The sequence below is a fragment of the Neurospora crassa genome, linkage group II (assembly GCF_000182925.2).
Source record: "Neurospora crassa OR74A linkage group II, whole genome shotgun sequence".
NCBI lineage: Eukaryota > Fungi > Ascomycota > Sordariomycetes > Sordariales > Sordariaceae > Neurospora > Neurospora crassa.
Window position 1 is genome coordinate 2,219,516 of NC_026502.1, and position 15,136 is coordinate 2,234,651.

Below are 15,136 nucleotides of genomic sequence, written 5' to 3' on the forward strand. Positions count from 1 at the left end.
CTTCAGAATAAAGTCGTGGAGCGGGAACGAATGTGACTGGATGCCAGATGATGAGAGTCATGCTTTACAACCGGGGTGATGGACACGGGGATAAGCATAGGGGAGAAGGAATCCTTGCAGGGACAAAGCTCTGGACGGCCGATTGTCGTCGGCTTTCCTCCTTGCCTCCGTACCGGGGAGCTGACCTTCTTCTCTGTGGAACCTGTCCGCTTGGGCAGCAGTCTCTGGGGGCATTACAAGAAACTTGGAAGTTAGTTAGGGTCTCTTTAGGGTTGCTCTGGGGAAGAAGACACAAGGGTAACGAAAGGGTCGTTGTGATCCCCTGACATCGACCTGTTTTGGGGCATGTTGTCAGGCTACGTAGGTACCCTAACAAAGGCATTTCACTGTGTACCCACAGCAACCTCGTCTTAACGTTCGGCTGTGAGCCCAAGCACTCCACTATACACTAGATCAACATCACCACAACGCCTGATACGCGCAACCAACGCTAACATTGGGTGTGGGTGGTAGAAGTGCTACGCGATGGTCCATGTCTCAGACCAAGTACCTACTAGTTACGCCGTCCAACTCGATAGCCCAAGGACGTCATCAACGAGTCAGCCCAAAACGGGACTTTCAGATCTGGGAACAAATGGCAATCTCAGGACCAGATGACAATGGAGATCTGGCAGGCTGATCAGGCTACCGAGATATGGCGGGGACGAACATTGTTCATCGAAACCCGCTCATGTTGCAATCTCTTGGCTTTCTTTCCAGTCACCCAGTGACCAGTCAAACCATCACGCTTGTGTATCACATCGTTCGTAGGAGCCGCAATCCAAGATCTTAACCTTGCAAGTTAGGTCCCTCGTGCAGCCACGGCAGGTTTCGGCCATATGGCGTCTTTTTGGCACCATATTTTACAACGAAAGGATTGACAGCTGGACATTTCCACTGGAGTCTCGGTATCAAGCGATCCCAGACAGATACCATTCCTCTGGTAAATCTGACTTTTGGAGCCCTCTGACTTTGACAACCGGATCCGCGTCATCAACCCAACTCCATCACGGCATTCACTTCCTTTGCAGTAGTGCAGTTTTACCATCAACTGTGTACATACCTACCCGACGCGAAGACGAAGTCGACGTCGTTGGGTTCACTACCCCCCCCCGGTGAATGAGGGAAAAATTCCACTTCCATACTGGCGGTAACCAGACAAACAATGTGCGGTAAAGCCTTACTGCGTAAAAAGGATCCACTTTGTCAGGTCAACTCATGCAACTAGCGACCTGAGCAGTACCTGAAATCCACATCAAAAGGGCGGTGATATGCAGGTATCTCAAAGGTCAAACAAGCGGTGATGGACAAAAAGCAACGCGAAGCAACGCTGCGAATGGAAAGAAACCATCCCTTGTTTGAAATTTTTTATCCGCTACAAGACGCCGGCGGGAGTCTGGGCGAGCTCCGTCCTCTCGCATCGTCGCCCGCTTGGGTGCTTGCGTGGGGACGGGCAGTACATACCATACTTAGCGGCTTACCGACGGTACGAAATGGGTAACCCTTTCGAGCTAACAGCTTTCCCATGCACCCGAAACGCCCGGGAAATGGAGTCCGCTGGTGGTGGGAAAATACGTGTACACACACAGGGCAAAGTCAATTTGGGACTCTAGGGGAGCTTTCTTTAGCAGTAAGCTAGGTAGCTACTGACTACTAGCTCCTTCCGCCCGTCAACACAAAGTGGCTGCCAGGTGTCAACGATCTATCTCACTAGGAGATTGGTATCAGACAAGCAAAATGGCGAACCGAGTTTACAATGCTGTGGGTTTTCGATCACAGGTGAGAGAGAGAGAGACAGGGAAGAAGGGGATGGGCGCCTGGGAAAAAAGGGAGGGAATGCGCAACTGGAACCTCCGAAACTGCCCGGCATTAACAAATCGAAGAGCTTGCTGTTCATTTAACCTCCCTTTTTCTTCGGTGTTATGCTCTTCTAGCTTTGCTTATTTTGCCCAGATCTCCGACAGGTAGCTTTCAGTTGTCAGTTTTTGTGTTGCTGATCGTCGACAATGGCTACACCCCTCCCCCTGGCCTTTGAGGATCTACCCCTTGTGGTTGATGTTGTTGTTGTTGTTGTTGTTGCTGTTAGGTTGCCTGCCGAAGCTCGCTCGTCAACCAACCAGCCAACCAACCAACGCCCAGAAGGCCTTCACGCCCTCGAAGTCCATCACCGTGTCCCGCTTATGTACAACTGTGTACTACGCCCAGCAGAACAGCAACAGCGAGCCGTACGTACACTAATAGGTCTCTAAGACAATATCAACCATCCTGCCATTTTATCAAAGCAGGAAAGGAAATGAGCGCTACGCCAAACAAAGTCTAGCCCTTGACTCTGAGCCAGTCCTCTGAGCCCTCCTTCTGAACCTCGAGTCCTTTCTTGGCAACACTCGTGAAGTGTGTGAACCAATCAGACCGGCAAATCTGAAGTTACTGCTCACTTTGGTGCATCTCGTCTTGGGACTTCTTCCTTTTCAGCTTTGCTTATTGCGGACTCTCAAAGCGGGCTTACAGGGAAAGGAACGTATCCTTAACAAATCAATGATAAGAGTTGTACACATGCGTTGACCGGGAGGCAAACGTACTGTTCTGTCTTACGAGGGGGCCCTCTGATTTCTCCGAGTCGTATGTAAGTCACCAATATCCAAATTGCACCCTTCAGTCGTCCCTAAATATCGGTAAATATGCATGAGGCTGGAAAAGGTAAGACGAAACCCGACAAAAGGAGGCGAATGGAGAAAGGACTGACTGTGTAAATTCGAGAGCGGCTCGGAGTGCGCCTGGCTGCATAATCCACTGTTGATAAACACGCGCAGTGAAATATGTATCTACATACATCGACAAACATATGTACACGATCCTACCTAGGTACTCTTGGGATGGATACATGCACTGCAGCACTACTGTACGTACGCTATAATAGGCAAGAAATATAGCAAACTAATGTCAGGTACAATACGGTTAACAGCATCGTGATAAGGTACTGGAATGGGAACATGACATCGACAAAGTTAACATTGACGGAATGTGTTGAGTTTCATAATATCGAAGCTTTGCATATTGTCAAGACATTTGTTAGAGAGAGGGCACAAAAGCCAACGACAGGCAGCCACCAATATCACCAAAAAAACAACCTATTCAGACCGGCGCGTGGCCCTTGCTTCTAAAGTGCAACACTTTGCAACAAGGAAAACAGTGCCTGACAAGAAAAAAAGACTGAAACCGCACTGAGCCGAGACACGGACCTCACAGCCCAGGCAGGCAAAGCGGTAGAAGAGTTTATTGATGTTTGTCTTCCTCTATTCAACTGACCCTTTCTTTCCCGCCAGGGCAAAGCTCCGAAACAACCCCCCAAAAAAGAGAGCGTTTTGTCGGTACTTAAAGTCCGAACCGACCCCCTGCCCTATCCGGTGCACGTCTCTCTCTTCGAGTCTCTCTTTGATTTGCTCGGAAGTTTCGGTGGTAAAATGTCTTGCCTCTTTTAACCTGCTTTGGGTGATATTTACCCAACTATCTCTGGAGGCCAAGGCTAGGTGAGGTAGGTATGGTGTTGCACTTGGCCTCACTCACACAGCCCAGCTCCACGCGTCGTCTTACACAGTCCATACACAGGTAGTCTCGGAAGCTTTACCTTACCTAGACCAAAAAAAAACTTGCCAAGAAAGAACCCTTTGGAAGGCACCTCCTGGATCTTTTCTTTTCTTTTTTTTTCTTCTTTTTTCTTTTACTCCTTTTTCTATCTTCACATGTGTCAAACATGTGTGTTGATAGCGATGCTGGGCGAAGGGCGTTGGTAAGCGTTGTCAGAGCCTGTCAGAGCACGCGCGCTCAACCCCAAGACACAAGAAAAGCCAGAAAGCGGCTGTGACGGGATTCGGGTCAGGCCACCAATGATAATTGCCCTTCTGACTTGCGACGTTTGGTCTGACCATCGCCTGGTCGGTGGTTTGTGTCACCCGGCGAGCCAGGCGGCCAACGAGGTAATCACTCAGTGGTGTGGTGGTGTGGGGGTGGTAGGCGCAGGCAGTGATGAGAGGAGGAGGTAAAAACTGACAGAAGCCAATGGAAAGATGGCTGAGGTAAAAGAAGACGGTACGGCAACGTGACGACGGGTAGTAGATGAACAGGTGTTCGTTGTGACGATTACCAACCGACAGATACATAGACGGGACGGCTGGGTAATGCAAGGTTTATCAACTTTGCATCTTGTTTTTCTGTTCGAACTGGTCCTCGATTTCGACCCAAGCAATTCAACTTTGTATGATTTGTTCCCGCGTTTGTGGTGACCACTGAGAAGCGAGAATCAAACTTCGCTTCTGCTCTGTGTTCGGCATGTTACCTACGATATGTCAAATCACTACCGCTATTGTACTACATACATACATGAACTGATGCTTTGTGAATCATGTTAGGAGTATGGGCCAATTCCTTTGGCAAGATGCTGCACAAGTAGTTAAGAGCGGGCTAAAGAGCATCTCCGTTGAGAATCAGTGCACTAGTTGCGGTAACCGCTGAGGACAGTGCCATCATACATACTATACCCGATTGAGCTCGCAATTTGGCGATCTCCAAATGAGCTGCTGCTAAGCTTCTTTTGACAAAAGTTGTGTGCTCTTTGCCTAGTGCCTTAGCTTCCCCCCCAGATCTTCCCAGTTTCCCATTCGCATCCAGGATATCCCAGCGAGCTGGACAAGGCCAGGCCTTTGCATGCTCGGTTGTTGGTGGCAAATGATCAAACCAAGAAGAGATCGGCGTACGAAAGGGAGAAAGCGAGATACGGTTGATTGATGTGCTTGGGTTCGTTACTTTGACACTAGTTCGTCGATAGATTCATGCCATCCAATGTCCATTTTGCTCCTATCTAAAAGGAAGCGGAGATTTTCTGGCAGTGGCGTGATTCTTAGACACTACAAAGCCGTCGAGACATGAACTAACAAGGTGCTTGATCGTGACCCACGGTGACGGTTCTTGGTAAGGATGGATGATCAGGACGTTGTGATAGACGTGTCAGCTCCTCAGGAGCAGAGCTCCGTGATGATCTGAACTCCACGAGAACCGCAAGGCCCCCACTCCAATTCGGTTGCGTTCGAAGCCTACCAGGATGTGTGGAGTTTGCTAACGGACCTTGAGAGAAATATCAAAAATCTTGGTTCTTACTTTGATATCAGGAATCCCAGAAGCTTGGGGGGTTTTGTGATGTCTCAGGTTCCACGAGGCAATAAGAACCCCATGAAAAAAAAAAAGGTCCTTCAACCGAATTAAACCGTGTAGAGCCCGGTGACAGGTCGAGTATACCGTAGTGTCGTCAACAACGCCTCTCATGGCTGATAACATGTGTGAGACGAGGGTTGCTTATAGGTAACTGGTGACCGGGGATGAATACCGTAAACATCTTGGATCCGACGGCCAAAGGCCGATGACTGAAGATTTTAATGCACTGCCGGGGACTGTGGTGATATTATTTTACGTCTTTTTTGTGCATGTGTCTCCAAACCACTATCAGGGACACGCTCAGCTACTGACGGGCTTGAATGAGCGAACGAGATGGGCAACGGCGAGAATGATGAGCACTACACTAGTGTAAGCTGGAAATTCGGATCTAGTCGGTAGTGCTGTACCCTGCTATCAGAAGAACTGTAATGATCATCATCAAGGATCGGCTTATCTGTTGATGTTGGTGTTGATGTTGGACCCCTACAATCCTTGCGCGGTACTCGATGGGGAAATCCCAAGCGCGCACGAGCTAATTGTGTACACCTTCATTTTAGCTTTCAAGGTCCCCAGTCGAAGCTCTGCCCTAGGTATTGCGATAGTTCTTTGTTCCGAAGTCAAAATGTTTTGCTATCTCCGCATGTTCATGGGTAGGTATTTGATGTGGCAGACGGAAGCCATCTCGAAAGGAATTCAGCCTTGACTCCGAATAGGAGCTCCGATGGCTTTAAAGATCGCTGTAATTCATCTGCTGAGCAAGGAGCGTTGTAACATGGATATCAAACTTCGTCTGGGTTGAGTATCGCTCACATTCGCGGCCGAAAATGGCCCAAGAAAGTCCACACATGTCCTGGTATTCGACTGTGGGGGTTATCAGAAATGATGCACACATCCGTGATATCTCACCCTGAGCTTGCCCATCATGCTCAAGGAAACGTTGAACCCCCCGACCTCTTGGTTCTTTGTCCATGGGACCTATCTATAGGTCTGTGGGGGGTTCCTGCGTTCGCATCGTGGGCACCAACGGCAAAGTCACGATGAATGACTGCCAAGCCGATGAAAACCACGGCGTGTGGGATGATGAAGAGGAGGAGGACCTGCGAGATATCGAGTTCCTGGCATTCCCATGGACCCGATCTCCATCCCCACAAACATCACCAAGATAGCCAGTCTCTAGTGTATCAGTGTGGGGCAACCGCCACATGGGATGCCCGCCAATGTCACTGTCCACTGGATAAGGTCTTTCTTGGCTTCTTGCAGTGGAGAGAGCTGGGGTGCACTCCCGCAGCGGGGGCAGCCAAAACAGCGTCGAACGAATCGCCTGACTTGCCGCTGCTGGGTACCGTACTGTGCACGAAAACAACACCCGTGACATTTCCATCATCTCGTTGCGTAGTTGATGTTGCATGCGATCATATCGGTAATATGCCCATTGAGCTGCCTGCAGATTGAAGGCAAAGCACATATAAGGTGTAAACGAGATGTTTCGTGAAGCGCTTGCCCTAGAGCGTTGTGTTGCGAATCTGGCAAACCACTCTATGTTTCTCGTTGTCGATCAGGAGATATGCCATCGGCGGCGGGTAGCAGGATCTGTCGTGAGCAGTGCAATGGTGCCACTCCGAACCTTTTTTTTTTTTTTTAACAGTCAAGAGCGGACCAGACCATCATGTACGCAGTGTCGTGTAGAGCACTTTACCTGTCGTCCAACGCCAGCATTTTCAATGCTCAGACGGTGATATGGCGACTCTGCACGCCATCAGGCGAGGCCGCGTAGGAGGTCGCCATGAAAGGTTAGGCAATCAACTGTGATTTCTGGACCAGACGGACTCATGCGACCCCTTCCCTATCAGGTTTCCCGACTAGCGCTCCAGAGCCCAGAGGCCGGCACGGCGCACGACAGTAGTGAAAGCTTTGCCAGTCTTCTTGGCTGCCCCCCTGCCATATACGAGTTGAAGATAGGTGCGGGGAGAGAGCGAAGGTGATTTGTCGAAAGGAATGTGGTTGTGAGGTGCAGCAGCTGCAGGTCAAACTGAAAGCAGTTTAGAGCCATGAACGAGCACATCCTTGTCCTCGCAGCCGATGCCACGAAGAGGGACACCCAAAGCGAGGACGGGGTTGGCGCGAGGGCGTGAAGATTGGAGGGCGTGTCCTTTGAAGGTGAAGGGGTGCTGATTAGAGCACAGTGTTCTCGTCAGGGCCTTGGATAGGTGGGTGTACATAGGCAACAAATTTGCCATCGGCGTTGGGGTCAGGTTGGGAAAGGGAATCATCATGTTGTAGATGCAGGTTGTAGGCTATGTTGTGAGTACCATTTGGCTGAAGCGACCAGCATAGGCCGGAGGTTGGCAAGCTGGCTCACGTCGTGAAGCTCAACACTAAACAGCCCGAGGAATCTGAGCTGCGAGTCTATAGCTGGCCGTATCCATGATCCTCCTCGGATCGTGGAGCTACTACCCGTTGATGTAAGGAATGAAGGGGGCAGACAGCGAGACGACACCAACGGTCAACACAATGTTCAATTTCGGGCCTTGGCTTATTGGTTTCTTCTTTTGTTCTTCCGGGGTGCAAGCCACTAGCTCTTGGCCCAAAAGAAATTCGAGGGTCGCACCGGAGGCGCCTCTTGGAGTGCTGAGAACTCTGAAGGGCAAGGGAGTTCATACCATTTCGGGCTGGTGTTGTTGAGACTCCTGGACCAGACCGAGGGGAAGAGCGGCCAATAAAGCAGTCCAATGGCCACACCTGTTCCTCACCCGGCTTCATGACGAGCTTGAACAGGCATGGGGATTGGTGGGTGCGGTTACCGGGTGCGAGAGCCTCGGGGGACCATGTACACTACACTCCTGTATCTTCTCAAGAAGGGCCTCGCCGATAAAGCTCTCGATAGAATGGGAGAAAGAGGGGACGGGAGTGAAGACGAGAGACGGGACAAGGTCACACAGCAGTGTGCAGAGGCAGCAGGGGGCAACAACCATCACAAGCAGCAAAAGTCGCCAATGCCCACTCATTTCTTGCGTGCCTTCATTGCGATTACCACCGCCTGAACACCACCTGGATGTAGGCGATAATGTATAAAGACGTATCGTGAAAGTGCAGCGCAGTAATGGCGAGAAGGACTTGTGGCTTCGATATACATACATACCGAATACTCCGGTCTGTTGGGACGCAGTGTTCCACATTCACTGTTCACTGATTAGAAACCCCCACGCCAGACTTTTTCCAGCGGCCGAAGCTTTGTTGCTCTAGGATGTTTTCGGTTCTGATGATGCTGCCTTCTTGTTGTTGTTGTTTTATCCTCCGGCTTGCCGGCAACGGCGCCAGAGACAACAAGAGACAGAGTCAGTTAATGTGACGGATGGTTGAGAAGCTTGGGAGCACAGGATGACACTCTGGAAGCACAAGGACTGGAAACATGCCGTCTCACCATGGGCGGGTTTCGCATCTTGGTGTTGCAGCGGCCAGCGGGCCCGCCGCCATCAGCGTGTATCGACCTCACTCGAGCAAGTCTGTCTGTACTGGGCAAGACTTGAGCGAGGTACAGTACCCAAATGGAGGTCGCTGAAGCCCGAGAGGGGGACACAAACTGCAAAAACGCCTGATGTGCGATCTTGCGACTTTGCTCCAATGTGAAGCCCGTGCCAGTGCAAAATGGCAAGACATGCGAGACCGGCGAGAGAGATTCAGGGGGACTAGCGCTGGTTGGTGAGTCGAATTGAAGTTGAGGCTCAGGCTGACGGGACAGACGGAAAACTTGGATGCTGCGAAATTGCGTGCTGTTTGGCTCGAACGACACGCAAGAGAGGCAAATGAGACAAGACGTGGCGGACGTGCAGAAAAGAGGTCCAAGACCACCTAAAAACTGGGGAAACTTTTGATTGTGAAATTCCGATTCAAGCCCGTGCCCTCTGAGCAACAGCGAAGCTGAATGATTCATGACCATGGATGACCAGGAAGGAAAAATTTTCACTTCCTTCTGCCATGGAGGTACGCAGTAGTAGTGTACACACTACCTACTCTGTGACCAATTCAAGTCCAGGTTCCTTCAGTGAGATGGTGCAATAGCGGGTTTGCAGTGTGTTGACAAAGGCAGTCTCCTCACTTCCCTTCAGTTCTCTTTGGGGTCATCGAGATCTGCAGGGAAGTGAGGGTTCTGGCTACCTACCACTGCCAGCGCAGCCTTAACCACCAAAGCATTGGGGCCTAGGGGATTCGGGCAATAGTGTACACTACTTGTATTCAGTACCAAGGCAACCTGGAATTGACACGCAGTGAGACAAAGAGGAGAAAAAACTCTTTGGGCAGCAGACTGACGAAGACTGAGGGGCCGCCAATGTGAGATGGTCACGCCTCTCAGCAGCACCTCAGACTGGACTGGAGTGCGTGCTGCCCACTGCCCCAATGCCCAGAGGGGGAGCTGAAGCAGAGACTGGCTCAACTGGCGACTTCCACTGGCGAGTGATTCGCCAAGCACAAGGACAGACTGACAGACCCGCTCTTCTTGCTCATAACGAACCAAAGTGGTGCCACGACCAGCCAGCATGGTCCCATTCTCGCTAAGTTCACGCCTTCCAACAAAAAGAAAATTTCTCCCACCCCTCAGGTACCCCTCTGAGAACGAGCTCTGTGCGACCTCTCTTTTGTCACTTCACGCTCTGGGAAAAACACTGTGGGGCTACCCTCGAGCAAGGCATACTTACTAGAGGTACGTACTGCGTATAGTGCAGATTGGCATGCCCAGATGCACCCCTCTGGCAGAGACCGGGTCCACACAACTCCCTGACCCCCATCCCCCTGCTCCTTCAGTGAGTCCCCAACACACCCCGGCCAGCAGCAAGTGGAAAGGGACGTGTGGCCTCGAGACTTGCCGCACCGTGTACCTTTTGAGTGTGGACTACGGCCTACGATACCCCTGTGTATCCTCGATCTGCGTACCTCCACCGGCGCCAATGTCTGAGTGGGCGCGGGTGGGGCCTTCGAGCTGGTCATGGGCCTCTGCCTCACACCCACGGGCAGCATGCACTGCAGTGACTGGACTGACTGGGACGATTGGCAATGACCGGGGAGGGCAGGCGCACGTCGGACTCATCCAAGGTCGATAGCCTACATAACCCAACTTTCCCCCAGCTCTCCTTCGAGCAAACCTCACTTCCAGAATCGGCATCAACACACAACAACCACCACCACCACCACTTCACTCTCTCTTCTTCTTCCCTCTGCAACACTGCTCTGGAAAGCAAGCAACAAGCAATCCAACTACAATACAATAATACCAACAGCAACCGACCAGCATACACACACACACACACACAAGAGAGAAAGATCCGCAGCTTGGACTTTGAAAACAACCACCACAAACCACAATCACCACAACAGCTCGACACAGCTTCCAATCAAGCCAATTCAGCTTCGCGTCAATCAGACCATCAACCAGTCACTCCACTCCATTAGCCCACCCGGCCCACGCTGAGCTTGCAGCCTCGAGCGAGTTTTCCAGACTACACAACAACAAACCCACACACACAACAACCGACACCATGTCTTTCGAGGATTGGGCACTCCAGTTCTGCCTCACCTGCGACAAGCAGACTGATGATGGCGCTGCCTACTGCTCCGAGTCCTGCCGCCTGGCCGACTACGAGACCAACTCTGCCTCCAGCTCCGGTCCTAGCTCCCCCAGCCTGAACGGCCCTTCCTTCGACTGGTCTTTCAACAAGTCTGCACCATCGAGCAACCAGTCCTACCTCTCCCCCGCTTCCAACTTCAGCACCCAATCGAGCAGGACTCTATCTCCCTCGAGCTCGCACACTAGCCTTTGCTCCATGAAGAGCACATCATCGGCGGGCCTCAGCCACAGCCACTCTGGCATGTCTGAAAAGGCGGCCCGGGAGCTCCAAGCATATGCCCACTCGTTCGAGTCCGTCAGGCTGCAACGCAGGCGATCTTCCAACTAAAAAGATCGACGCACCATTCACACCACTACCTTGTTTATTATCAGCGACTATACCCCTCACCTCACTCGACCACTGTTCAAGCATAGAACATTACACGACTCGACTCGGCCATCTTGTTTCGTTTGTTTCTTTACAATTGTTATATCAAAAAAGGCATACATCGGAGCACAGCATCATAAAAATGTCTGGGTCAAACCTCGGGGATTGGGAATCTGCTTTTGATTGTTTTTTTGCAAGTTCAAGAAATTCGGCGCATGGGCGGGCTTCAGCTTTTTGGGGTACTTGGATGGGAGATATTCCATGTACCGCATCGATACACTTTGGGTCGACTTCTATTTTCCTTTAACAAGCACTTGCATCTGGGAAGCCGGGAGATTTGGTTGTTTGCTAGCTATGGGTATGGGATACGCGGGGGCATTTGGATCATATTAAAAGAGGCACAACATTATTAGTGCCATGATAACAATTGTTTATTGTATGATTGAGCGGAGGAGTTGGAGACGGGATATCATAACATTGCAAGCGGCAAAAGAACCGCGAAAAAGATGATCCTGAACTATTTTTTGGTCATGGACCTGAATGAATACAAACAATCTTCACCATGCTCAACACTTTCGCATCCAATGCATCCTGCCTGCACTCTGTGAAGATGGCCCATTCTGCATTGCGCTGTTTATGACATTCGACAGGCGCCCTTGCACTCAAAAATGTCTCGGACTTTGCATGATCCTGTTCGTCCGGTGCTCGAACCATTGGCTTTCGCCATCTGAGACGAACGAATACCCGTACTACGCCCCCACTTTTTTGGACCTCGCCAGACTCGCACCCCCTAAAGTGGGTGCTTACGGGTAATACGGCCACACCAGTAAAACGGCCATACTCAACTTCCTTGATTCTCAATACAATACAACGATTTCAAGCTTCCTATAATCCCCTCTTTCACAACACCACAACGTCGTATCGCATTAGGGATAATCGCAGTCGATATAGAGGCACGTTTGCAATGAGCGGTCGCTTTTTATTACGATAATCCCGATGTCCCCGTTATCTAGTTGTATAAGATATTCGAGGTACCCCGCAAGCGCCTCTACAACCGCATTAAGGGGATCCTACCTAAGAAGGGTACGCCTATACTATACAAGTAGAAGCTTACCCTAGTTGATGAGAAGGTTCTATGCAATTATATCGACCGTTTTGATAGAATTAATTTCGCTGTGCGACCGTTGTATATTAAGGATGTTGTAGATCTATTGCTTCGAAGTAAGGTCCCTGAAACGGCTAACGCCGGCTCTAACTCCGACTCCGACGACGAGGAGATACCCTACGTTGGCATTAATTGGGTAATACGGTTTATCAAGCGCTACGAATATTCTAAAGTTAAGTAAAAGAAGATAGATAGTACCCGGAAAGATAATAAGGACGTAGATAAGGTAAGTCCGTTATATTAATATTATTTATATGGGTAACTATTAATAAATAATATAATAGGTAGTAGTATACTTCGAGAAGCTCTATTAAATTATTTTATTAGAAGGTTTTACGGCGTTGGATATATAGAATATAAATGAGATTAGTTTCTATATCGGTATAGGTAAAGATTAGTTCGTTGTTATAAAGAGGAAGCGAATTTATTACTTCGCTATCCCCGAGAATTGTAAATTAGTAATGTGTATTGAAGCTATCTCTATTGATGGGGAGTATTGCCCGGGCTTTATTATCCTTACCGGCTAGTTTTATATAATTAATTAGTATTGGGTTAAAGAGTTGGACTTACGAATATGTATTGCTATTGCTTCTATTGGGTATTTAAATGATTAGCTATCCTTTGAATAGTTGAAATATTGGGATGAGTATTTAAAAAAGCGCTAGAAGGTAAAGAAGAGGCTATTGATATTTAACGGTTACGGGTTATACTATATTCAGTAAATCTAGTGCCTTACTCTATTACCTTATTCTACTACCCTACTTAATTAGTTTCTAATATTGTAATTGTGATAGGGAGTTTCTATAGTATTATAATAATAATAATATCGTTATCTTTAGCTTACCCCCCTACCTTACCCATCTACTATAGCTGCTTAATATAGTAGTCTTTTAATTACTTAAGTACTACTATATTTAAATATTTAATGTATTTGTACGTAATGGATATATAGATATTATAAAGTTAGAGTTTCTATTTATTATTGGGAGTATAAGAAAGAAGGTATTTAAGTTTACGATAATATGGTTAGTATTTAAAAAGATTGGTATATGGCTATTTTAACCCTAGTTAGTGCTAGGTCCGTTGTAAGACTGCGTTGCTTGCTGTATACTAACCCTATTACCCGAGTTAGTTATACTTTCAATACCGTTTAAGATACTTAATAATTTTCGTTAAATAAATAAAGTAATTACCTAGTTATATAATGTTGTTGAAAATAAGGATGAGTTATCCCTATCCTTTAAAAGGATAGTATTGAATTTTGTAAAGGGAGGAGAGGTGGTTGTAACCGAGTTGGTGTAAATTAAGTGTGATTTAGGTAGAACCCGGTATATTGAAGTAATAAGTAGATGCTGTAGAGTATATAAAAATCGATTTATATAAGTTGGGGGGATATTAAAGGTATTTGACGGCCGGGCTATGGTATTTAAACGAGCCGATGATGATATTAGAGCTGCCTATAAGAAAGCCGATAAAGCGAATTAATAGACTTAGAATAAAGCGAAGAAATGTAGTGAGGATTCGGCAAAGCTAGTTAGAAAATGGCGAGTCGATGGGAAGCTTAAGCCGCTTGAAGTATACGAATCGGGTTACGATAAAGTACGGTTTCTCAAGCGTGGTGGTTGATATTTTGAATATAACCTCGATTTTATACATATGTGGCCGTTTTATTGGTGTGGCCGTATTACCCGTGAGCACCCACTTTAGGGGGTGCGAGTCTGGCGAGGTCCAAAAAAGTGGGGGCGTAGTACGGGTAGGTATTTCTAAATCCGGAGATCCATTTCCGTGCCCGACCGCCAGGCTTCCGCATAATGTTCCGCCCGTCCAAGACACCAGCAAACTGTTGGTTTCTTTCAAGTTCTGCTTCGCCTTTGGGGAGCGGATCCGAACAATGGAGAGGGGCTGGTTCAATTGATCGCCCTTTCGTTAAAGCCCAACGCCGACTTTTTTTGAGTGACCTGGTAACATAGACACTGCACTAGCTAGGCTATAGGTCGAATACTTGGCAAAAACCCCTGACCCAATGGGCCGAGCCGCGAGATCGCCCAAACAAAAAGTTGAAAAGGGACCAACCAAGTTAAGGGACCCATTTCTGTCACACAAAAGCACGGCAGAGCTCAAGCTTTCTTAGACCTTGGTGCATTCATCAACACGGAGCACAGCCATTCATGGGAAGTGAGTGGTATTGCGTGACGTGTGTGCTCATATGATACAAGACGGCGCCATTGAGATGACCGCCGGCGGATTTGGACAAAAACATGGCAGTTGGCAAACCAGGGGAGTGCAGCTTTTCCAAATGGCTTCCCGTCAGGTACACTACAGAAGACACAAAGGAAGAAAGGTAGGTAAGTACTATTCTGGCTCTTGACAATCAAACAAAGGCCTTCCTCTCCGTTTTTCTCGTGCACCGATGGATTTTAAAACTGGACGGCATGAATATGGCAATTCCAGAAGGGCGGCACGCACATCTCAGGATTGTTTGACCCACCCATCTGCGAAGCAGGGCACTCGCCCAAATAGAAGAGGAAATCCACACTTCACCCACCCAATTCACCCAACTGGAACCCTTTCCCTTCACTTTGCAGTAGCGTAAACTAGTGTACGCCCCAGTCATGTCCCTCCGTGTTTTCTCATCAATTCCCCGGTCCAACCAGATTAACGAACGAGCCTCTCTATTTTCAAGCTTTCTCCCCAAAGGTTGAACTAATTCGCGGGATCAGCTTCCAACCAAAAGCTGTCC

The 15,136-nt window shown here is 48.8% G+C and overlaps 1 protein-coding gene across 1 annotated transcript; it reads left to right on the top strand.

Moving 5' to 3' along the window:
• The first annotated feature begins 10,339 nt into the window (after positions 1 to 10,339).
• NCU01835 (hypothetical protein) lies at positions 10,340 to 11,848 on the top strand. The gene has a single exon (XM_951526.3). The coding sequence runs from the start codon at positions 10,776 to 10,778 to the stop codon at positions 11,190 to 11,192; it is 417 nt and encodes a 138-aa protein (XP_956619.1). The 5' UTR covers positions 10,340 to 10,775; the 3' UTR covers positions 11,193 to 11,848.
• Positions 11,849 to 15,136: the final 3,288 nt, after the last annotated feature.

Excerpts from the sequence above, each read along its gene's own strand:
- NCU01835 (XM_951526.3), top strand. The coding sequence starts at position 10,776 with ATGTCTTTCGAGGATTGGGCACTCCAGTTCTGCCTCACCTGCGACAAG.